The following is a 25,301-nucleotide window of genomic DNA, read 5'->3' as shown; positions in this document are numbered from 1 at the left end:
ATGGGAATACACACTCCTGAACCCCAATTCCCTAGTCCCTTACCCACCCACCAATCCACCCACCCTCTCTCTGTCTCTCTGCCTCTGCAACCCTATTCTCAGGAAAAAAAAAAAAAAAGGATGAAAGCGGCAAACCTGGTAGGCGCCCGGGAGTCTTGGGAGGCAGATTATTGACACGGCGGTAAGTAATCAACCCCCCATTCAGCCTGGCAGCCTTTCATTCACGCACACTGTGGCAAGAATGTCAGAATGTCAGCTGCCTCCATCCGTTGGAAGGCAAGGTACGCAGGGCGGCTGATTTCTGCTCGATGGAAGCATGGTGAATATAACAAAAAAGAAACACCGGGAAGAAAGGGAAGTATGATTACACGCCTCACCCCCGATGTGGAACTCCAAAAAAGTCGATTTTATGTGATAAAAGTATTCTACCGCACACTGAAAGACAGAGACACACCCAGTTCCTTTCATATCTTTAATATCGCTTGACATCATCAATAAATACGTTGCGGCAAACGGTGCGCTTCATCAGTACATTACACTACAAGTGTTTCAATAGTGTGTATTGACAGAACTCGTCACTTTTCAAACTATGAAAATGTGTACATATGATATTTTTAAAGGTATTCATAATTATAATACTTTTATAAATCAACATATGCTGTCAGAGGAATACAAATTTTACAGACTTTTTCAAGTTACGTAATGCTTGTTGTGACTTAATCACTTTAGTTCATGTCAGAATATGTTATATATATTGTGTATACTCTTCATGTTAAGTAATACACGAAGAGTTAGGGTTTCAATCTAGACAATACATTGGCATTAAACATTTATAACAACATTACTTAATGCAGTTGTTTATTCTGCATTTATTATGAACTCATCTTTGTTAATGTCACTGTTCACGCTTAATTCATGTTAGTAAACACATTAACATTATTAACAAACATGTATAACATTAATTAATGCAGTTCATGTGCATTTAACATTACCTAATCTTTGTTAATGTCGTTATTCATGTTTAATTAATGTTAGTAAATGCATTAGTTAACATTAGTTAATGAACACTTCATGTAAAGTGTTACCAAATACATTTAGGACAGTGATAGGACTAATAATACATGTGGAAACAGTATTCTGGGCTTGACTATCAGTGTTCCATCAGTTTGAAAGTGATGATGCTAGTGGACAGTAATGGAGTGAGTGTGAAGCCAACAGTCTGCAGTAGAGTAGAGCTTATATTCAAGTAAAGTCAGTGACAGTGAGCTGGGGGAAAAATGCTCATATTCATGCATTTTAAAAGATAACTGATTTTGGTAAGTATGACAAAAATGAATCATGAAGGCTGTAGCTAATTGGCCCAGCACACACTGACAAACCTCAGTACTCTAACCTTACTTGCAGCAAATGTTGAATGAAGTCCTGGTTCAAGTGTGTGTGTGCGCGCGTGTGTGTGTGTATGTGTGTGTGTGCATTTAGCATGTGCAAAATGAATCTACTGTATGTACAAAGCTCTCAGTTCCATACAGTGTTTGTGTGTTTGCTTATGTGTGTGTGTGTCCACATGTGTGTTGATCAGCGTCCAGCCACAGCAGGACAGGGTGTAATTGTACAGCGAGACTGAGGGCTGCTGCTGGGCTAAATGATGGGATCAGGAGGCCTTCCATTATGTGAGCTGGGAGGACAGATGAGACAACAGACTCCTCTACTGACGGAACAACAGGCATTTTGCCATTTGACAGACACAGCTGGTGCTGCACTAGGCCTATAGCCTGGATAAAGGGCAGAATCACAAAAAAGGGCTTGACACAATTCTTATCTGAATGTGTGTGGTCACTTTCCGGTATGGTCTGATTTTGAGTGTTCAGTTTTAACTTAAACTAATTTGTTTTCTGCACATCTAGTAATGCACACAGAAATCTGCAGGTCTGTACATACAGCAGTAGCCTATCTACTGTATATCTGTAAAGTGAAGTGAATATATCTGGAAGGTGTATGGAGGGCTTTCAGGTGACGTAATGCACCCTTTGGCGGCCATATTGGAGGTGCAGAGTGTTTCGATGTCAGCTTGTTAGCTAGCTAATAATATCTGGTTAGTCATTACTGTCTTATTCATACATCTTATCTGCACACTAGCTAACGTATTCAGTAGAAGCTAGCATTAGTAGTGGCTAGCAGTTACGTGTTAATGCTGAAATTAGTTGCTTTGCTAAATTAGCTTATAGTTAGCTAGCTAACAGTTTGTTCAGGTTAACTGAGCTGACTCTTCTCAAGCTACAACTCAGAGTGTTTTGGAGTAGAGACTAGGGCTAAAGACAAGACAGTTTACTGTGTCACAGTAACATCAAGGACACAGATGAAAGGATTTTTAAACTTTGCGACATGGATTGTCAGTTATGTAAAACAAGATCAATATTAGAAAGGTGGTACACAGTGTATATACTTTATTTCCTGGCCTTACACCATTCATTTCCAGTACAACATGATCTCATAAAAAGGAACGTAGATTTGTGTACTGTGAACACAAATTATGTAAAAATTACATTCCTCTACCTTGAACTGGATTCTCTGGCAACAGCATTGGACGAGGCATTTTCAGCTAGGCAAGTAAAATAACTTTGGTTAAGGTTATGGTAAAGTTTAGGCAACTAAATCAACTTGGTTAAGGTTAGGGAAAGGCTTCATGATTAAATAAGAAAAACTTCAGTGTGACTACTTCCTGTTTATATTTGTGTCTATATTTCACGTAACCGTTTTGTTCTGGGAACATGGAATTTTAACACTTTACGTGCCACCAAGATGTAATTTGGTGTTAACAAGTCGTGCTCATTTCACGTATTTGTGTGACATCAGGTTGTTCCAATATTGCTGCCTTTTCATACAGGGAATTGTCAAGCATATGATGCATGATGATGCTCTTTTAATCCATACCGTAGCCTACAATATTTGTCCCGGATTTCTTAAAACTCAAGACACCTCCTGATTTGTCAACATCTTCCAGGAAGGAACACTTGGTAATCTGTAGCATAAAATGCCATGTTAAAGGGTTTAGGATGGTGTCATGTCCTAAATGGCACACTGTGATAGTAACCGTATTTGTATGCATGTTAGGTGTGAGGACAACCAAGGCCTTAAATCTGATTTCCGTGTTGAAAAAGGATGTCCTATTGATTTTGTTCACAAAGACACATTTTAGTAATTAAGGCATTTTCGTGCTTGCCAAGAATATTTGCATATTACAAACACACAGACGGTTTAGGATTGTGATCATTTCTAATCTTGTGCTTACATTTGTTCTCGGTTTTGCTATGTTGGCACACAAGCTATTTCATAAAATATGGCTGTTAAAATAAGACTGTATCAATTGGACTTTTGCTGCAGGCACAATGACAGTCATTCAGCTGCGGTTTATTGTTCCAAGGAAGTAGAGCTGTTCCTGCAAATGGGGGGTTCCTGTTAGGTTTGACTGATAGTAGTACTGATGTTTTTGGATTGGAACTCATGATAGCAGATAGTTTGTGATATTTGCTGATATTTGCATTCAGATCATCATAGGACACCTAAACTCTCCACTGAAACCCAGTACTACTATTACTCTCATTCCTACTACTAGCACTACTACTACTACTACTAACCTATTCAGGAATGCAAAATATTGCATTAGAATCAATGCAATGCAAGTTATTCCTGGGTCCATTTTGTTGTTTGGTGGTGTATTTTTCATATTCCCGTGGATAACTGGCCAAATGTAGATGACTTGATGTCACGTTGAGATATTTCCAGCGATATTCCAGCGCTAAATCTGAAAACAACTTGATCAAAACATCAACTAAATCAGTCTGTCAGTCAGTCCCTCCAAATCAAGCAAGGGCTTCTTTCTAGAGCCAGTATTTTGCATCATTCAACAATCATACAGGGAGAAATCCATCGTAGAAAAGGAGAGAGACCAATTTCTCCATGACAGTAGCCTCAATAGACCAGAATGCAATGCAGCTATAAGACATGTTGCATTTTGAGTAAGGGGCGACTCTCACTTTTTCTTGACTGGAAACTGCTATCGCTATTGTTCGTCCCATCTACACAACCTGAATGCAACAAGTTCACACCCCTTCTCTGGAGGTTCTCGAAAGGCATTCTGGGAAATGTAGGAAATCACTAACTGAAGTAGAAGTAGACGAGGCACAAAATAACTCCTGGAATGCATTGAACATCAGAGATTGATGATATTGAACAGTATAAGGCTTGAGTTTTTCCTTTAAGGTTTTCCCATAGACAACCAGTATTGATCAATTCTACAGTAAATATGTAATTAATCAAACTGCATCATATCCATCATATCAGAGGTGGATGACACTGATAGAGATCTGATTTTTAATACACGACCAATATCGGAAAACCAGTACATTGGTCTAACTCTAGTTGCTGCACATTTATTTTTAAAACACCTCGGGAAGTGCTGCACCAAGCCGCCCACGGTTTCAGACGAGAGGCTCGGTACAGTCATCCGTCAGGGTCTGGGTCAAGGTAGACTCTGTGCTGATGTTTATAGTCCCAGCCTGTGATTCATCAGGACCCAAGCCCAACTGTGATGGAGAGCTCTGCCTCTCACCGCTGCAACAGGAGCCCCGGCTCACAGACAAGCTTATCTACATGAGAAATATGGTGGGACAGCTCGCTGCTTTGAGTGGAGGGGGAGGAGGCGTGGAAGAAGTGTGTGTCTTTGGGGAGCGCAGTGTGTGTGTGAGGAACAGAAACCGAGCCCATAACCCAGCCAATTCCAGAAAGATGTCTGGTTATGGATGTGACCTTCTGCCTCCCCTCCGCTGATGAGGAGAGTGAAGGAGGATGTGGGGAATTGAACAGGCGTGAGAGGGGAAGCTAAGTCCAGTTGTTTTGATTTGGCATGGTTCCCTATAGACACTGTCCCTCACTGTATAGTTTGAGATGCACTTTATACTTAGGCAAGGACAAATAATATTGAATTAAAGGAGAACACCTGTGTTTTTTTAACAACATAGACAACTGTTTTTTTTTTTGCCATTCGTTACGGAAGAGGATTACGGCCACATGTGAAAAATGTATATGAGTTCTGAGAATAAAGTCATAATTTTGAGATTATAAAAAAATCAAAAGTCAGAATTCTCCGATTCGGAAGCCATGTGCTGACATTCATTCTTAAAAAAGTAACTAAACCTAAACCCAAACCTGTGGTGAAGCCTGACATCTAATGGTGAAAAGTAGGGTACTGAACTGGCCATCTGATATTGGCTGGTCTTTGTGCCAGGTGATGTCACCTTCTATAGAGTACAACAGGTGGTGACATCACCTGGCACAAAGACCAGCCAATAGCAGAAGGCCAGTTCACCATTAGATGTCAGGCTTCACCACAGATTTGGGTTTGGGTTTAGTTACTCTTTAAGAATGAATGTCAGCACATGGCTGTGCATGACTTTATTCTCAGAATTCTGAGATTAATCTCAGAACTCGAATAACTTTTTCATATGTGGCCCTAATCCTTCTGCAATTAGTCTAGGTTCCCCTCTCCTTTCCATTCTTCCTGCTGGTCTCTGCACACAGTCAGCATAGTTGGAGATATCAAGGCTGGTTTTCCTCTCTTCAGTATGAAAAACAACTTCCACAGAGCGACATAATCCATCACCGTAGACATGAAGCCTTCATTCGGTTTTGTCAAACTTTCTGTTTTCTCCTTATTTCATTGTTCCTTGTTTTCATATTACATTACTCTCTAAAACCTTACTGTCTCTGTGTCTTATCCGGGACAGCAGTTACTTTCAAGCTAAGTTTAACACCATAAAGTTCATAATTTAAAAATGGAGAAAAAAAAAAAAAAATCTAATTACATACAACACGCACTGCAAAATGATTAAAATGCTGCTTGATTCGGTGATTTCACCCTTCTTTTGTCAGGCACGGTACCAGTGAGGATGTATTCTCTGGATACACACTGTACTCTTGAAAGCGATCATAGCGGTGTTGAAAATGTAAAGTGACATAATTTTTACTGAAAATACACTTTAATGAGTCTCATTAACCAAGGTTCTCGGTGTGTGCATGCTGATCAGTGGCCGCGGCACCACGGCCTCATTAATTATACTTCAAAGGCAAAACCGATCACAGATTAACATTCCTGCACTGAGCTCTTGATAAATGTGGGTCAGTGGGCGCATATACATATACTAATATAAATGGTAGCACAATGCCGCTTCCATATACTATAGTTATGAGCGGTATGGCGTACCCTCCCAAGTCGTTAACTTCATAATGATGACATTTTCTTTGTGTAAATGATCCACTTCATCTTCGGTGCCGTTGGATACGCGATGGACTGATTTCATCTACAGCGATCCAGCGCTCACGCCCACAGATAAGTAGCAGGACCAGATTAAAGCCATTCGTTTCACACTCTCAACAAGAATACATTCTCTCTCTCTCTCTCTCTCTCTCTCTCTCTCTCTCTCTCTCTCTCTCTCCTGATCTTCTCGCAGATCATGATAATGAGTTCCGCGCAAGCCAGAGGGCGAGACGGGATCAAAAAAAATCTCAAATGCGGATGTTTTGAATGTGTGGACCGTTGTGGTCGCTATGCTGGAGAAGTGGGGGGGATGGGCGGGTGGGCGGGCAGGGGGAGAAAAGCACATTTCAGTTTCATCTATCTGGCTTGTCAGTCCGAAGCCGCCTGCCAGGCCCCCATCAGCCCCTGCTGGGAGCAATTTAACGTGTCCACCCCCAGCTGAGCTGAGGCGCCGGCCCAAGCACGCCCCTCCGTTTTCCCCTGCGCTTCAGAGGCTTCGCCGAGCTCAAAAGTCCACCGTCTCTGCCAACACGCGTCGCCCAAACCGCAGCCTCGACCAATCCCATTCAGAAGTCGCTTGAAATCTCCGCGGATGCAGATGCAGATGAGGATGAGGATGATGAAGCGGCGGCCCAGCGACAGCCTGCGACGCTCCGAGGGATCAACGTCTGAACCGAGGCTCTTTTCCAGCTCGACAGACCGACGGCAAAGTGCCTCGGGCAAAAGACTGGAGCTTTGCCACCACTTGACCTCAATGGGTCTCTCTCTCTCTCTCTCTCTCTCTCTCTCTCTCATATACATCTGCCAAGGGTGACTATCCCTGCATTCCAATCCAGAAATATTTACCTGCTTAAGGCCCTTAGCAGGCGATGAAACATTCTCCTCCATATTCAATGTGATTCCCATGCTACTTCCATACTGTTGCGAAAGACTGAATTCAATATTGAACTTTCTAAATGTTCAATAATTTCGCCAAGCGGGGGGCATAAATGTGTAGATGGGACATGGATTGGAATAAAGGAGAAGAGGGATTGGAATAGACAGAATGCCAGTCTGGCTCTCGATAGTTCCACCTCAATGACAATAATAGAGAGAATCCAGTAAAAGAAGGATTTTGAAAGTAACAGATGTTATGATTACGCTCTGATGTGCAGGTCGTTGTAAAATCGCATTTGCATTTTCACAGACAAGTCGCACCTTGTTGCCCACACAAGTAAACACAATAACAATTTCTAAGCAGTTGTCATTACAGCTAATATTAATATTAGCTTTGCGAAAAAAGGTGGGGTTTTTTATAACCCCTGTAGAGGTAGCGCTTAATTGGTGCATTATTTATTGTGGCGGAAATGTTAGAAGAGAAGTAGAAGAAGTGAGAAGTCACTTTGTAGGGAATATTATTTGTTATGTTTGCTGTCAGTGCACAGCAGAAGTAGAGCAGCTTACCGGACATAGCATGAATCGAAAATAGAAATGACCGATGAATCGATGGATGCAGCCGTTCTCCAAGCATCTTTATTTCTGTAGTCTTTCAAATATAAGTTGTAGAGAACTGGGAAGCTTTGAGCGGCTGGAATCAACGTCTCATCCATTTTGCTGTTGCCAGGCGGAACTATTGTTCATGAAACAAAATCACATCAGTAGGGAAGGAAGCACGGAAATCTGATTGGCTGTTCATCAGGAAGATGTCAGGTTATTAGACTCAGGAAATGTTCAAAGACTCAAGAGTCCAACTTCATATCAATTACAAGAGCTTGTATTGCTGCCTCTAAATTAACATTTTCCCAGGGTTAGGCGTCGATGATGGGTATTTTCTCAAGTGAGGAGTACTGCTATGTAAATTCATAAATAGAATAATTGCGTTAACTGCTAACTAGCTCCGGCTCTAATGATGATTGTGATAATGACTGGTATGGATCATGTCAGAAACCGGCTTCTGAGTTCATATACAGTGTGAAGTTGCTCCATTCCCAGCTGTTATTTGTTCTATATTTAATGCCCCCCCTAATGTCAATCTGTCTGCTTTTCCTTTTGCCGTTTTGAAGAGAATACCCAATGCAGATTGTGTTCTCCCTTGAAGACACAGTCAAGTACAGTGTGGTAAAGACCTAGTTCAAGGACTAGACAGGCTTCAGTACCCTTTGATGTCATATGTGAAAGGCCCAAAGCCAGCTCTGGAAAAAAATAAATAAAAACAATCTGAGGAATGGAAAGGAAAAAGACTGCGGTTGGATATTAAAACGGCATCAACAAGTTACTTGTGACATTTCTTTCATCGTAGGCGACAAAGAATCTCTGAATTCCCATTTTGTCGAGCACCTGTTTGATGTTCGCACAACAAAGACTTATTTTTTGCAGCGCTCCAACACTGCGCGTTCAAAAACATATAGATGTTTGTCTTTCAAATCAGTCATTTTTCACAATCTATTTCAGTAGACAACAATGCTGCCCTGACATTAACGTGGCACTTCGTCGTATTTGCAGAGACGCAAGCGCCAGAAGTAACATTCAGTTCCTCAATTACAGCATGTACTGCCGCACCTTCACTTTGTGACATTTGCTTAAGCTATAGGGCGTCCCGGCTATTCTCAAAACTATTTAATTAATATGGAACGCACAATTTGTCAGTTTGTCATTGGGCTGAAGGTAAAGCACTTTGTACATCGCGGAGAATAAATCATTGCGGTACATTGCCGTAACAAGCTTTTTATAGAGCCTTACGATTCACAATGCGTTCACAGGCAAGACTCTCACCTGTTTCGAAACCTGTGTTCTTTCCCAGTTTGAAACAGGTGCTTTCAGCGAGGAACAAAACTCACAAGGGCATTGTGTGTGTGTGTGTGTGTATTTATAGTGTGGCGGCTTTGAAAAGAAGTCAGCGCAACACGGAATGGTTATGAGCCAAGGAGGTCTTTGTGGAGATAATGGTAATGGTGTCACAATGGCACAATTTAATCCTCCGAAAAATGGGGATCCACTTTATAGTCATTTATAGATGATTAATATCCATGATAGCTATTTATAGTTGAGAAGGGTTTCATGAGGAGTGTGCTGTAAATGCTTTATGCAGAGAAATAGATATGTAATTTAAATGAAAGAGGATGGTTTGTATAGAACAAGCTATAAGAGGCCTTTTTGGGAATGTTTTCTATCATCAGAATCATGTTTACTGTGGTCTACCTTTTAGCTTTATGTCTTCTGTAATTCATGTCTTAAAAAGAAGAGGGACCTTCCTTTCTTTCCACAACCAAGTGTAGGAAAACTACCATCCTTTTTCTGCCTGTTGATGCTCTTAGTCGAGCTGCGTAGCCGTAGCTATGTTCAGTCTGCTATTGGGCACTCTATACCAACACATAGGCTATATTAAAGAAACTAGGATGCCTTTTTCAAATTTGACCTAAAAATGGATTTGAATGCATTCAGAAAGTCTCTCAGCGAAGGTTTCTATGCGCTCTGAGATGCTCCAACACAAAGGGCTTCTCTTGGGGAAACGCTGGTGAACTCCAGCTCAACCCCCCTGGGGAAAGTGGTGTATCATCTGCATAGAGTGACAGAAAGGAACGACGTCACAAAAGGGATTTTGTTTTTCAGTGCCCCTCTCTCTATGCCAAAGAGTGACAGATACAAATGGATATTAAAAGAGCCGATCCATCACAAGTGACAGGTGGTTTGTTAATTTGTCCTTTCACAGGACAAAGTCTCCTACAGTCAAGTCAGTATTTTCAAGTTGCATTGTCTTTTATGTTCGATCATGTAGTGGAGGTGGCTTTTCCAAATATGTTTATGCTGTTGAGTGTATCTCATTCCTCCTGTGCACAGGATGGTCTATTCTTCATGTCATAGTTTGAAAAAAACTCTTTTGAAAACTTCCTCTGTAACATTCAAAACTAGCACAAGTCTTAAAAAACGTTATGGTGCATTGTCACTGTATTACTGATTTGAATAATGTTTCTCGTGGTAAATGAATTAACACTATTCAAACCGGGCGAGAATATTTCAGGAGACAAATGTTTGATTCATTTTTAGCGTTTTTTATTCAAAGGCTGTAAATTTCATATTTTATACAGTGTAAAAGGTCACAATTTGAATGTAAGTTGAAAAGAAGGGAAGAAGTTCTAAAGAAATATGAATAAAGTAAAAACAACTGGGTTACCAGGATAGCAACAACATCCATACAAAATGATTCACTAGAGGCAAACAAATCACGTGATAGTCTGAGAAAAGAGATAAAAACCACATGGTTAGAAAAAGATCAGTAGTTTGCGAGTTATGTCCAAAGATTTCAGAACAAGCTCAATTGACAGAAAGGTGTGGAATACACAGCAGGGTATGGAACATAAGAAATATTAACATAACATGAATATCAACACTATTCACAAAACATAGTATAAAAAAATGTAACCGTAATTTTCAACAATAACATGAAATATATCTCATGTTAGTAAAATGACATGAAGAAGAAGAGCAATAATAGTTATCCGGGGAATAAAAGAAACATTTAACATGTACATTTCTTATCGTGAACACTCACACACTTACAGTGCACAGTCATAAGAAAATAGACAGCAGTAATGTATAATATGACCAAAAGGATATATCTTCATTCTTTTAAACGTATACATTTTATACACTTCTGTTTTCATTTGAATATACTAGGATACTTTAACAGGTCTCGCGATGCACATTTGAGCAGATTTCATTTTTTTTTTTTTTTTCGGAGTCCTGAATATTCTGTGTAATGTGTGTTTTCAAGCAGCAGCGACACGGGCGGCCATTTTGTTAGCGATGATAAGAGTTGTAGCTGGATTTAAAGTGCTGCCATTTTGCATGTTCCTGCCTTAGAGTCCTTTATTTATTTTTTTTATAAGTGCTTCAGTGATCATTACAAAAATAGAGATTTTAAGGGGCAACGGAATTAGACTTTCAATTCGTTCTAATCCTCTCTCCTGATGGGAAAGAAAGTCCTACGTGTTATTGCTACTAAAGAGAACGCTTTCACATGAACAAGGGTTGGCACTTTTACTTGTTCTTGCACACTACAAATGCGTGTAAGTGTCACTGCAAAATAGAGACGGAGATCGGAGACACAGCTGCTTAGCGACTTTCGATTAGCAACTTTACACCCATCATTGATAGAAATATTTGGCCAGCTCGGACACAATCACAGAAACGCAAACATAAATGATCTCTCTGGTTTGTTTTTTTTACAAAAAAGTGAGAAATGTGATGTCGATGTTTTGATGGCCGGGGCTACAGAATGCTGTCTCCAAAATGTTTCTACAAGGTGACATATTGACTTTTGTTGTATATTAGAATTTTTAATTGGTATATTTGATCTATGTTGCACACATTTAAAATGGCTTTTATCACCGCTTGGTCTCCTAACTTGAGGGGGGGTGTGACTTAGGGTTAGACCGATATGTTTTTTGAAGGCTGACGCCAATTGTTTTGGACTGAAGCTGCCGATAGCTGATATTTTATTCTGTATCTTTAAATTTGATGCCAAAAAATTACAACTATTCAGTGTTTCCTCCCAGAATTGTATTCTTGTCAGGGTGGAAAAGCCTCTGAAACAGCATTTAGACCATCATGGGACACTAAAACTCCCCATTGAAACTCACACTAATGTAATTCTTTTAGACATATAGACCACGGGACACTAAAACTCTCCATTGAACTGCAGGATAATAATAATAATAATAATAATAATAATAGTAGACAACTAATATAGTATCAATTATACAATAAATTTACACAATAAAACACACTGCATCATATGAGGATGATGCTGAATGGCCGATGTCTGATTTTTAATGAAGAGCCGAAACCTGATATATATCGGTCTAACCCTAGTGTGAATATTAATCATGTACTACCAACCAGATTCTAGCGATGACTACTTCAGCATGTGAGTATTCCTCAAACAGCTACATGACTTTTTTTCTTCTGTAAAATAGAGTGCAACAAGAGAACTTGTAATCTTCCCAGTGATCAAAAGCGCTCGTGTCCCGATTGGCCGTGACGGGACAGCTACAGAGCGTGCCTTTCCCCGAGTGCTTTCCCAGCACAGCGTGTCTCTATTCTTCTGAACGCGTCTTTGATATTTGAAGACACGGATCATGAATAAATACTCTGTTTTTACTCCGTTGTCTCTGAGCGACGAGGAGGACGTGGTACATTTGGGGGAAAAAAAAGCAGAAAAAAACTTTCCACGCTCAATCTCCGCCGCTGATTTTCTTCAAACAACACTGGAACACAGTTTAACCTGATTTGACGTAGCAAAGTGGAGGGAAACATCAGACGTGGGACAACAACAGAACTAGCTATATCTGACCGATAAATGCCTACAACAAGAATCTCAATTTTGGCCTGTGAGTCAGATTGACCATTGTTTTTTTTTTTCACATCATAAAGAAAAAAGCAAGCAGATTCCGCTCTTTCGACGATGGATTTCAGAGACTGTTGTGCTCTTTTCTCCACGTCCATTCCATCATCTACAGTGTTAAGACTACAGTGCCTGCTACCAAATACCCTTTCATCTTAGCTCCAAGACAGAGACAGACAGAGAGAGCGAAAGAGAGAGAGAGAGAGAGAGAGAGAGAGAGAGAGAGAGAGTGGTAGTGATTGTCTGGTGCGGCTTACAAACCCTTTACAGTTTTGTTAAAACACAGTAGGAGCGAATGGAGTTTCATTGGTTGGCTCAAGTGGACTGAATCTACCCAGACACCTACACACACGCACACACACATGCTCACACACACATGAATACTAGAGATACATTACGTTTTCCAATTTTCCCAACATTTAGTTTGACCAGCAGGCCTCAATCTCTCCGGCATTTGATGTCATTCCAAAAGAGCTCCTCTATATGTGATGAAGGTTAGCTGGGATAATGGGAATAACCAACTTTTCAAACGAAGAAATCAGCTTTATCGACATGAAGAGAGTGTTTTCCGTCTTCCTCTCTGTTCAATCTCATTGATCTCGCTGAACTTGACAATCTTCCCTACAGCCGTCTTGCCGGAGGGCCGTTCAGAAGCAAAAAGGGGTGTTTCGCACGCAAAATAATCAAATAACCCGTGAGAAAATATTTCACCTGTGCAGACAGCTGAAATGGTGCAGTCTGGTTCTTCACTCGTTCCTCTGGCCTAAACCGCCTCCCGCTGTGTGCAACGAGCCCGCGTCGGGCCTTTCTCTTGACTTGAGCTTCATTTGGGAGGCGAGCGTCCAAAAACAATTCAGAATAAGTGCATAGATGGAGAAAGCAGAAGCAACCTGTCCCGCTGAGTAATCGATTCTTCTCTTTTTTTTTTTTCCTCGAATGCAAGAAGCTGCAAATGACACGGGCCTGAAAAGACGACATAGAACAACATACGGCAGACCAGACAAGATACAGAGAATGTTTTTTTTTTTTTTTTTTAGCGCTGCACTCCGGCTAATTGGATTGGACGGTGAAGAGTGTGGACGTCCAATGGGTCTGCCACACAGCCGACTCCACGTCATGTGACCTCAGCGAAGGCGATGTGATTCTGCAAAAAAGGGAGGGAGACGACAAGAGCACAGTGAGAACAGTGGCAAGAGAAATTACGTTTGGTCGATCAGGACACTTTTATTTGGATGAGCCCCTCTAAATGATCTTAAAGTTGCACTTGGCAAGAGTTTTATGTAAAAATGCAACTGTCTTAACATCATAAATCGCAACTGGTGGGAAATCCTCTCTACAAAGGAGTGAAATCCAGAACTTTTTCCTAAACAGCAGAGAAAGCTGGACTTGCCAACAATGGCTAAACCTCTTAAGCACCTCCAATCCACTAGACGCTAAGAAGAAGAAGAAGAAGAAATTTAGGTCAAAAGAGTGTGCAGTTTACTGGCATCACATTACATGATTTCCTTCAAACTTTCAAAAATTCAAAGTGATCTCCTGCTACCTCTTGGAGCTGCCAAAGTGGGAATTTGCCTAGTCCAACTTTAAGATGGGTTCAGCTATCAACAACGTATCAAATAGAGCTAAGGACCATTGTTGACCCCTATAGTTTGAGTTCAATTCAGCTACAAAAACATCTACGAGGGGAGTCTCCAAATAAAAGAACCAACTGAGGTGGTTTTTGCAGCAGAAAAAGAAGCAGAAAGCTACAAAGGAAGAGGGTTAGAACCTGGGGAGGTTTGAGCCTTCAGTTCTGCATCAAACTGAAAACGATCATGTTTACCCATCATGCATGTAAAGGCAACAACATGTCAGCTCAGGACCAGGGAAATCCTCCATGGAATGCCGGTGCACTGCGTTACAGGCCTGGGTCGGCACACTTGCACCTAAAAACACATCTTAATCGTCGTGTGGGATGGATGAAAACATGCCTGGTGCGTTAGAACCGACGACGGACTTCCACTCACTCAACGAACCCACGACATATTTCATATTAGGATTAGACCCAGGCCTGACCAGCAACCTCCACAGCTTTTAGAACACATAGAAAGAAGCGGGCAGTGCAGGGTTGTTCATGGATGCTGGAAGCTGTGATTTTCTAATCTGACCTCGGTGACCTCAATGTTTGGCAGTGGAGCGAGAGAAAGGCTTATGGGCGACGGAGGAGGTAAAGGTGGAGGGCTTTGAGAGTGCTTTTCCCTCGGCTTTCTCGATTGGCTAAACTACTGAGCCCGGGAGTGGCTGTCCTATAGGGGAACAAATGTATTTCTTGGTAGCAAAGTATTAACCTGCGAGCACTACATACGATATATAAAACACTCCAGTTGTACTAAACGAATACATAGAGCCAACCAAGCCATTTCATGAGATGTTGGAGAGCTCTAAGGCTGGCGCTACACTTGCTGCAGAAACTAAATCCGACTCGTCTATGGAGGAAACACAGATCCTGCCTTCACAGTGATTGTGGGCTTGCTGGATGCACTAGTCAGAAGCTACCACCGTCTGTGTGACCGCCTTGCAATTGGTCTAAGTTATCACGATCGGTTGTGTTGCCTCGTGGGAAAGCGTCTCCATTTCCCTTTTCTGGTCCATCGCCACTGTTTACATTTCTGTGCCAATACCGCTTCAGTCTTCATGCACTCCCACTGGCGTGAAGTGTCAGTGAATGATAAAAACAAAGCCACTCTTGAGTGTGCGCACATTTGTATGCAGCGCCGCCTTAAGTATGGGCCGATACAAATCCTCTACGAAGTCTAACATCCCTCCAGCCTGCATATTAATGACAGCGGAGCCCATTAGTTCTCAATATCCTTGTCAGTAGTTTCTTACGAACAATAACAGTTTGCATCACGAAGCGGGCAGTGCCTTGGTAATTCATCTCCTGAGTGTTTTACTTTTAGTCAAACATGACTTCAGGTCCATTATACTTTATCAAAAGCCTGATTCAACTGAATAAATCTTCATTCAACAAAATACCAGGATAATTAAACTAAGTATATCAATGCAATCAACTACATTCAAGTAATTATGGTAAGTGCATTACATAGACTGTACGTGTTAAGTAATTTGTTTGTACAAATTATGGAATTGTGTGCGCAAAAAAATAAAAAAGAGTACCAGACAACCAAATTGTGGGAACGATATGTATCTTGTGCAAAAACGAGAACCCCAAATCTATCTTGTGCGCACGCAATAGCATCCCGTGCCTTCCATGTGGTAAACCGTGACCTCAAAATATTATTTTCTTTTGCTGCGGCCACTCCCGGGCTCCATACTGAACGCGGCGCCTGAAGATGAATGACAGAGCAATCCACTTTTAGCATGGTCTGCGGGGTGGTGCTGGTGGAGCCATCCGCTACCAAGTGCTGCCTGGTAGCTGGAAGCGGCCATGCAGAGTTACTGGGGGTGGGGTGAGGGGCGGTTTGCGGTGGGTAGGCAGGGAGAGTTCAACTGTAGCATGGGCTCGCTACAGTACCTTGGTAATCGGCTTCCACTGCCATATAGCCCCTCTCAGCTCCCCAGATCTGCAACCAAACCAGACCTGGGTCAGATAGTGCCTGATGAACCAAATACCTCTACTGACAGAAAAGAATCTAAACAGCTTATATCATGTAAAACCTATCTAATCTAAAAGTTCTGGCTGGAATGACTTGCTGTATTTTGAGTTAAAGGGACAATAAGTACGATTTGATGGGTTTGATGAAGTTGTTGATCATTACCAATACCTCAACCATTACTTTGCCAGGTGCTGAGATTTCTGGCTTTCAGAACTCGCTGGCTCGTACCGCTCCAACTGCTGTATGATGGATGATGGTACGAGCTACCAGCGAGTGGCGTCACAACACATTGCAGCTATGAAGGCTAAACAGCCTGGTTCTTAAGCCAATAAAGCAAATGACAAAGCAGCATCATTATTCCAGTATTTAGCGTGGTGATATATTAGCTCTTCACTGGAAGCTTCTGTTGGATCTCTGCTCTAATTAGCTAGCTTACTCCTCTCTATTGTCATAATGTGACTTTTATATTTCTGTCCCTTACAGGCCACTAAGCTGAGAACTGTCGATGTTGTTGCAATTTGGTACATACAGGTTAATAAAAGTCATGAATTACTCCTTTAACTCTAATATCATGGGGTCATTTTAATCCCATCCAGATCGACTGACTGTTATTTCACGCAATTACAGCTTGCAGATTTCCATGGTCATTTTAAAAGGGAAGTGACTCCAGACTGCTGAGGTTGCCTTCAGCTCCCTGTGACGCATCAGCTCACTATCTCTGATGTGGTCCAGATGTGGACAGAATTGTAATTTGATAACGATTTTGCAAAACCACTCATATTTGAAACCATTTAATTCAAACCAATAATTTAGCTCATCGGGTGTTTGAGTAGCCTCAGAGGTGAAAACAGGGTAAGGGTTCATGATTGATCAATACTAAGATTTCAAATTTAGTACATAGAATTTGTATGAGCAGAAACAAGTGGTTTTGGTGCTATGATGGATATTTCATGACACATTATTCATCATGAACACACCCTGTGTATTTGAGGTACATGAAGTTGTTTTGAAGTATAAGGCGTCATTTTGACCGTGCCATGGTTAGACAAATGGTTTTGAGTACACACTCCAACACACAGTCACAGGTCAGTAATACAATTCTGGCAAGCAGAAAATACACTATAGAGAGGAAAACAATAGAGAGAGACAGTGTGCAGTGTCACTTGCTATGACTGTAATAATAAAAATGCAGAAACATAAAAGGTTTTGTTTGAAAAGCAGACTTTTGTCTTTGTTATTTTAGTTTCTCCCCATTTACAATAAATGTACACTGCTGTGAGAAAACCTTTTAAATTCTACTTGTTATTTAGTTTTAAATTTGACCATGGTCATGCGCTTACTACGTTTTGTAATCCCCATTAAAACTATTGAAGAGCTTTATAAAATTTGCACCTACTCTTATGAAAAGTATTGTTATAACATTATGAGTTTCTGCTAAAGGATAAGTTTTGGACCTATGTCTCCTACATACCTGTAGTACTTGGACCCTCAGAGAATATTGACTCCAGAGTCATCTGTTGGTTTTACCTCCAAAAAAGCCTACAAATGGCTTTTTTGGAGATGAGAGTAAACATGACACAATTCCTCCATTACACACACTTTCACTAATCAGGAAATCATGGAACTATTTTTTCTCTGCAGCAGCACAGACTGCTGTGGGGTGAAAGTGCGTTACTAGCGGAGTGATCTAGTTTTGGACGGTCAGGTCAGATTGTAAACAGTAGAGTTTGGGAGAAGACTATCCACTGAGTGGAAACGGAGCGGTGCTGCTGCTTCCTGGGCCGTGAATATAAATACGTCGGTTAGTCACCATATTGTTGTCACAGACTGACTTTTTGATGGGGTATTTTGACAAAACCCATTTGGACTCATTGTTAGCAGCAAGAGGCCTAGCAATGGAGCTTGCCATTTCAACCGACAGCTGACTCTGGAGCCAAGTACTACAGGTATGTAAGAGACAAATTATATATAGGTCCAAAATCACCAAACTTATCCTTTAAATCTTGCATAGCCACACCTCCAGTTCAAACAATGGAGGTCTGGGCAAATCCTTGTCATTGATTGGCTCTGAGTTTGAAATAGGATTGTTGCACAAGCCTCCAGAAACAGCACCTCTTTTTTGTTTTGTCCCAGATAGAAGAAGTATCTGTATTTTACTGTGAAGGACTCTATGATGCATGGCTCTGTTTATTATCGACAAGGACATCTTAATTGGTACCGAGTCCTTGCGGTGCTCATGTATGTTAAGTCTCCATTTCTCTTGCGAACTAAAGCGACATATGACACGCATTCAAAGCCAGTCATACATATAAATGAGTACATGCTTCTGTGCTCGAGACTTGTGGGGAGTAGGAAGATAAATGCAGGAGATAAGGATCTCTTCATCTCGTCAAGTTTTCACTTGACTAAGGAGTGCTATTAGCATTTATATTGGTGGGAAAGTTCTCTCACATGTGACAATTTTCCCTATCATCCATCTATAATAATGCAAGCAATAATCCACAGTCTAAACTGTGGAAGCATTATTTCCTCCTGGGTGTTTTATTGAAGCCAACAAGTAAACTATTCAATCTTCCACAAAGCAGACTTGGCTACAACAATCTGAGATTAAACCAGTTACTTGTTTCGCTCATTTATCTTTCGGGGAAATCATACTTAGCCAGTAATAGGTTTCTGACGACGGCTTCTTCCAGGCGAGTTCAGCACGCGGTGGCGAGACGTGAATGAGAATTAAATTGACATCGCTCTGCTCTGCCAAAATAAAAAATAAAAAAAAAAAATGCATGGGATTCATTTTTTCGCGGCTAAAAGGTTTCTTCCTGCCCTGGCATTTTGTGCACCGTGGCTTGTTCAGCTTCCAGGCATCTTTAGGCTGCGCTATTTTTAGAGCAGGCAATTTTCCGCCGTGCCTGTCGTAGCCGAGGTGAGATTTTCTGCTCTTTGCCAGACAATTGAACACAGGAGCTCAGCGGGAAGTCGTGAATTGAATCATCAGATACTGTGGAAGCCGTGTTTTAAGTTTCTGCTGCTAAATGTGCGACTTGTTAGAGAAAGAGGAAAAATACCACAGCGGGCTACGGTAAGATGAACACACCACTGTTAAAATCAGGCACTGAACGCCGAAGATGGGAAGAGTTGGAAACTGACGAGATGGAAAGAGAAGGGAAGAAGAGCACTTCAACCACGCACGCCAAATACTCTGGACGGCGGTAGGACTGGCTGAATTAGCCTCATCCTCTCTTTGGCTTCGTTTGGATACAAACTGTTTTGGTAACTGCGGTGGCTACAAGCCCAACAGATGGCTAGTCAGTGGGCCAGTGAGAAAGAGAGAGAGAGAGAAATGTGGAGTAGGGTTCCACCAATATGGGCTTTTGAAGGCCGATAGCGATATTTTTAGATCAAAGCTGCCAACAGCTGATATTGTGCCAATATTCAGTATTTTTAAATTTGACAATTTCCATGCAAAAAAATATTCAGCGTTTTGCCCAGAATTTTAACAAAAACCTCCATTGATAGCCAGTATGATAACTATAATAATAACAACGATAAAACATATTAAATATGTCTCATTAGAATCAGTTCAGTTCAGTTTAAAGGCTTCTCATAGACAACCAGGCCTTGTATATTGGTCTAACCCAGAGAGTAAAAGAGAGAGCTAGAGTTGGGTCCAGAGATTTGGCAGAGCTGAGACTTCACACCAGTTCATGTGTGTGTTGCCTTTTGTTTCTCAGGCGCTGGAACCAGCTGAGGCCCCGGAGCCAGTGGAGGAAGTCCTGCAGGCGCTCTTTAATGTAGCAAGACTCTTCATCCTCATCATCCGTCTCCTACAGGAGCAGCGTGTGTGTGTGTGTGTGGTGAACAGATAAGTGGAGGATAGCAGCAGTGAAGTCTTACAGCAGACTTAAAGTAATAATTTGCGACATTTTCATATAAATAAATGTCAGTTTTGCTATTCTCTATCACTGAATGCTATAACGCAATAGTGATTGAACCTATATCCAGTTCATGAAAACTTTTCCATTTGCTGTTCTAAACACCTGGTGTCTGGTAGCTCATTCCAGGGAAAAATCCTCTGGCACACAGGCAGTGATACTTTTACGTTTTACAGTTTGTTTGGAATAAACAGAAGAAGAACTGGGTAGTTGCAGCAATAGCCACCATGGCTGAACAGACAGATGAACATGGCGGTGCATTGCTGTCAGTGATGTAGTGGTAAATAAGGAGTTGGGTAAACTATGACCTCCAGTCGGTGATCATAGTTCAAGTTCATAGTTCAATACTTTATAGCCATCTCAACATGGTTGATTGGGATATGTTTTGGCAAGCTCACTTAAAACAGACAGAGAGGGACAAAGAATGGTTAAAATGAACCACAAGACGTAAAACACTTAAAACACTAAAACACAAGGTAAGACAAAAAAATAAACAACAACAAAATAAAATACCACAAATAAAATACCCTAACCCTAATCATAAGGAACAAACAACATAAACCAAAAATAAATTGTATGTTCAGGAAAGCATTCATTTATCATTTTTTTCTTTACAGACATATCCTCCTATAACTTATATCAGTTTGATACTAGTTACTATGATGTATACCAGGGTTAGACCGATATATCGGTTTGCTGATATATCAGGCAAATATGACCTTTTAAAAGAATTCTCATATTGGCCAGTCATGTCGTCCACCTCTGACATGATGGAAGTAAGGATATGATTCTACTCAACAGCTTTAGCGGTGTCAGTCATTAAAACTTGCAATGAAACCTGCCTCACCCTGCCTTAATGCAATAGAAGTTTTGGGGAGATTGGTCTGATGGTTAACTAACCTGTTAAGTGATGAGAACATTGACACCAAAATCATCCTTCCTACATTGTTGAGTGATCATAGGTGACTCATTACTTCACAGGTAAGTTGACCAATGGTACAATCACCCAAAAACATGTGTTTTCCTTTAAGGAGCTGCCAAGCCATTCATTAGTATGGCTTTCAGTGGAGAGTTTTAGTGTCCCATAATGGTCTAAATGCTGTTTCAGAGGCCAGGTTTTTGGCATGAAAAATGGTCCAATTTACAGATATTGAAAACTGGCATAACATATTGGCTACCGACAGCTTCAATCCAAATATTGGCTCTCAAAAACCCGTATTGGTCTAACCCTAAAGTATACTATAAACTGACCTCGTGAAGGTGTATGTCAGGCTAAACAGGTGAGTAAACTCTACTCAGCGAATAAAAAGGTGTGTGACCTGAGTTTGAGTACCGACCTGTGAGGCGATGTATTTCTCCAGAGGACTCTCCACTCGACCCATGTTCATCATGGCGGTGTTGGGCAGCTGCTCCGCTGGCAACTCTTCGCTCAGCAGTAACTTGCCTTTGAAGTTATGCACCACACACACCACCTAGGACACACACACACACGCACGCGCACACAGCAGGGGACAAAGAGAGGAAAGATGATGCAAAAACGAATGAAAATGTACCCACAGCCGTGTGCAAACACACATACGTACACACAGACAAACAAATGAACAAACGAAAAAAAGAGGAGTCGCACACACACTCACACATACTAACACAGGCACACAAAGACTCTCACTCCAAATCCCCTACACAATGAACATACACACAGACACATTTCCAGGCCTGATGCAGATTCACGAGTGGCTTGGTTTGGCGTGAGAAAGTTGCTGTAACACAAGTATGTAGGTCATGTGTGTACGTGTGTGTATGTGCATGTGTTGACGTTTTCCTGGGAGGGACAAGCTATGATGGATGCTGGCATTGCGTGGCTCCTCTAATAAGGAGCTAAACGTGGCTTTGAGTTTCAAACTGAAGTAATCAATTTCAAGTTAAGTCAAGTGTAACCGCGTGTTCACACTGTTAGCAACACGATCGACAAGTCACCAGAAGTCCATTCATTTCCCGTAGTGCTGAGAGACCAAAGAAACTCGGTGTCGATGTGTGGACGGTCAACAAGCTTCACATTCATGTGGCTTGAGATTTCAAGTATCTTTTTGCAGCGGTGCAGTAAAGGTAAGAACCTACACTCGAGACAGAGGCCGCTGTCTTACAGTAATACCCTAAAAATAAATATTTTCTCTCAATAGGTGAAAACTATTGACCTATAATGGTCAGCTGGGTCTACATTACACACCAGCCAACATCCACAAGGCAGCTTGATGATTCTTCAGTCGACTTGTTATGCTTTCAACTCAGGAAATTGATTCCTTTAATCAGCCTGCAATGCCTTACGGTGACGGGATTCTTGAAGTTGATCTTCAAGTAGAAAATCTGTCCTCACGATATCCTTTGGGAAACGCATATGAAAATTTCAAGAACTTCAGGAAAATCTGAAGAACTCGAAGTAGCTCGTGAAGTATGACGTGTGATGTGATTTTGCTTAATGAACAATGGTTCTGCCTGGCAAATGAAAGATTAAAGGAATAAACGTTTCACAAACGATGCTTGGGGAACGGTTGCATCCATTGTTGGGTTCAATGATAAGCTCTGAAGTAATTTTGTTTTTTTTCTGTTGATTTTCAATTAATGCGACCTAATTAGCATTTGCTATATAGCTATGTTAACTCATCAAAACAATGTAATGCTATGAAAGGCAATATCAAATACCACATGTTCGTCTGCCGATATATCAGGCTGATATTGATGTTTCACTAAAAATTGGAATTAGTCATGTCTACCTCTGATGACGGATCTTTCTCCCAACCAAGTCGAGTCTTCAATGTTGAAGTAAATACAGGCAGGAATAACCTGCATCTCTGGCTACAGATAGCACCCATGCTTGTTATATAAACACATGTGGTATGGAAGCGTACATGAACTGGTGATCATCACCCACCTAAAAGAATTTCAAGTTTTGGTGTCCCATGGTGGTCTAAATGCTTTTTCAGAAGCTTTTCTACACCTAAAACAACAACATTGTGGAGGAAAATTTTTTGGCATGAAAATGGTCAAATTTGTATTGGCATTTAAAAACTCATGAGTCTAACCCTACTCTACCACATTTCTGAGCGCTCCTTTCCTCTTTGCTGCTGTAAATTAGAAGGCTTCCTTTTATCAGTTTAATTTCCAAGAGCCTAAACCATTCTGTTATGCATCACAACCCATCTGGAGGCCATTTAAAAGGCCCTAATACTACGCTTTATCGCTCCCGATATATTAGCTGGCTCTTCTGGAAATAATTGGTACATATAAAAAAAGCATCCCTGCAAAGCCAAGAGTGGGCCAATCTGTTCTTTCATACTGTTTGCTCAGTGATAATGAGAGCCATTTGTTTGAGGCATCCCTGTTATACTATGGTGGGGTGACGTGGGGTGAGAAAAGAACAGGGAGAAGACAGGAGAGGAGAAGAATGGAGTGGATAGGAGAGTAGAGGTAGACTGATCCATCCGTTTGCTAATATATTGGGCAGATACTGGCCTTTTATTAAAAAATAAACTTTTGGCCAGTCAGTGTCGTCCACCTCTAATATGATGGATAACATATTGGATGATTGCATCATTTCATATTTATCATAGAATTGATCAATAAAACACTGGTTGCTTATGGAAAGCCCTTAACCTGAATTGATTGAATTTCAGAGGCTTTTCCACCCTGCCAAGAATAAACTTCTGGGAGACACACTTAGTACTTGTAATTTTTGGGGGATTTTTTGGCAGGACAATGGTCAAAGTTATTCAAGATATTGAATATTGACAATCCATAATAGTGGTATCGGCCTTTAAAAAACAATATTGGTTGAACCCTAGAAGGGAGGGGGCCATATAGGAGAAGGCTTTGCTCAAGCTGCCCTATCCTGTCCTACCCTTCAAAAATATGTGTTCATTTCCAGAATTGATTTGATTTTCCAAATTCCATAATAGTCAAGCCCGAGAAAAGAGTATGATAGTGTGTGTGAGTGTGTGGTGACAGTATCCTATAGTGTCCTAGGAGAAGGCTCTGTTCCAGCTGCCCTATCTTGTCCTACCCTTTGTAAATTCATGCGTTGGTATCCAGTATTGGTTTTATCTTCCCCCAATACCACTTTGGGGTTTTAATACACCCTCAAGCCCGTGAGATGTAAAGCATTTCTTTAAAATGCATTGAAATTCAGGAGGTACACTGTAGTTCATCTTCCCAAATCAAATCAATAGAGCTTCTTGATGTGAGAATGACCTCGACACGAGCCACCCAACGGTGAAACGTGAAAATCTGCACTTCATCGCTCCGGCGTACTTATTAGTTCAAGAAATGCATTGACATAAACACGCTCGCTGCTGTCGGTGGCACTCCTGGAAGTCGGTTCGAGAAGTGCTTCTTAGGGTGCAGGGATGATATAGGATAGAAAGAGTGGCTTCTTTGTGTCTTTCCTATCTGTCTCCGTCACTAATGGCACTGTAGTGTTTTTAACCGGGTCCAACGTTAATGGAGCTCCCTGTAAAGAGGCTGAGCGAGGCCTTATCACAGATCCACTCTCTCCAAGCCCTCCAGCCACGGCAAAGAAAGTATTGGCCTCTCTCTCTCTTCGTCAAAAGAAAGGGGGAGAGAGAGGAAGAAAGAGAGAGAGATTAGAGGCGAGAGAGGCCCTCTGACAGCTCTATCTTCTTGCCTCCTTTTCTTTCAAGTGCTGCTGGAAAACATGCCATATCTAAAGCCCAGTCATCATCACTGTCATACACTATCTGTAAGAGTGTGTGTGCCTGTGCGTGTGTTTAATGATACCATTCAGCACAGCTGTGAGGGGGAAAACAAGCCTGCATATACATCATATCATGAAAGAACATAGACTATATGAAACGTGTGTGCAATCATACAGGGAATATAGAAAGATAGCAATTAGGTGTACACCTATGCTTCTGTTGTATAGTGTACATCTAAACTATGATCTTGCTTTATAGTGTAGATCTAAACTCTATGAACCTGCTTTATAGTGTAGATCTAAACTCTATGAACCTGCTTTATAGTGTAGATTTAAACTCTATGAACCTGCTTTTTAGTGTAGATCTACA

At 41.2% G+C, this 25,301-nt stretch overlaps 1 protein-coding gene across 2 annotated transcripts in view; it reads right to left on the bottom strand.

Moving 5' to 3' along the window:
* Window positions 1–13,809: 13,809 nt before the first annotated feature.
* LOC139930788 (phospholipid phosphatase-related protein type 5) overlaps window positions 13,810–25,301 on the bottom strand; it is a 65,315-nt gene continuing 53,823 nt past the window's right edge. Inside the window, exons 5-6 of one of the 2 annotated variants that reach the window (XM_071924069.2) lie at window positions 21,561–21,695; window positions 13,810–13,839 (exon numbers count right to left, since the gene is read on the bottom strand). In XM_071924069.2, coding sequence (XP_071780170.1) covers window positions 13,810–13,839; window positions 21,561–21,695 — 165 coding nt within the window. Of the gene's footprint in view, window positions 13,840–19,983; window positions 20,116–21,560; window positions 21,696–25,301 lie in introns of those variants that run through there. The other variant, XM_071924068.2, reaches the window with a different exon arrangement.

This window comes from Centroberyx gerrardi, chromosome 22 (assembly GCF_048128805.1).
Source record: "Centroberyx gerrardi isolate f3 chromosome 22, fCenGer3.hap1.cur.20231027, whole genome shotgun sequence".
Taxonomy (NCBI): Eukaryota; Metazoa; Chordata; class Actinopteri; order Beryciformes; family Berycidae; genus Centroberyx; species Centroberyx gerrardi.
Note: the sequence above shows the minus strand (reverse complement) of the source record. Positions and strands in the feature narration are given on the sequence as shown.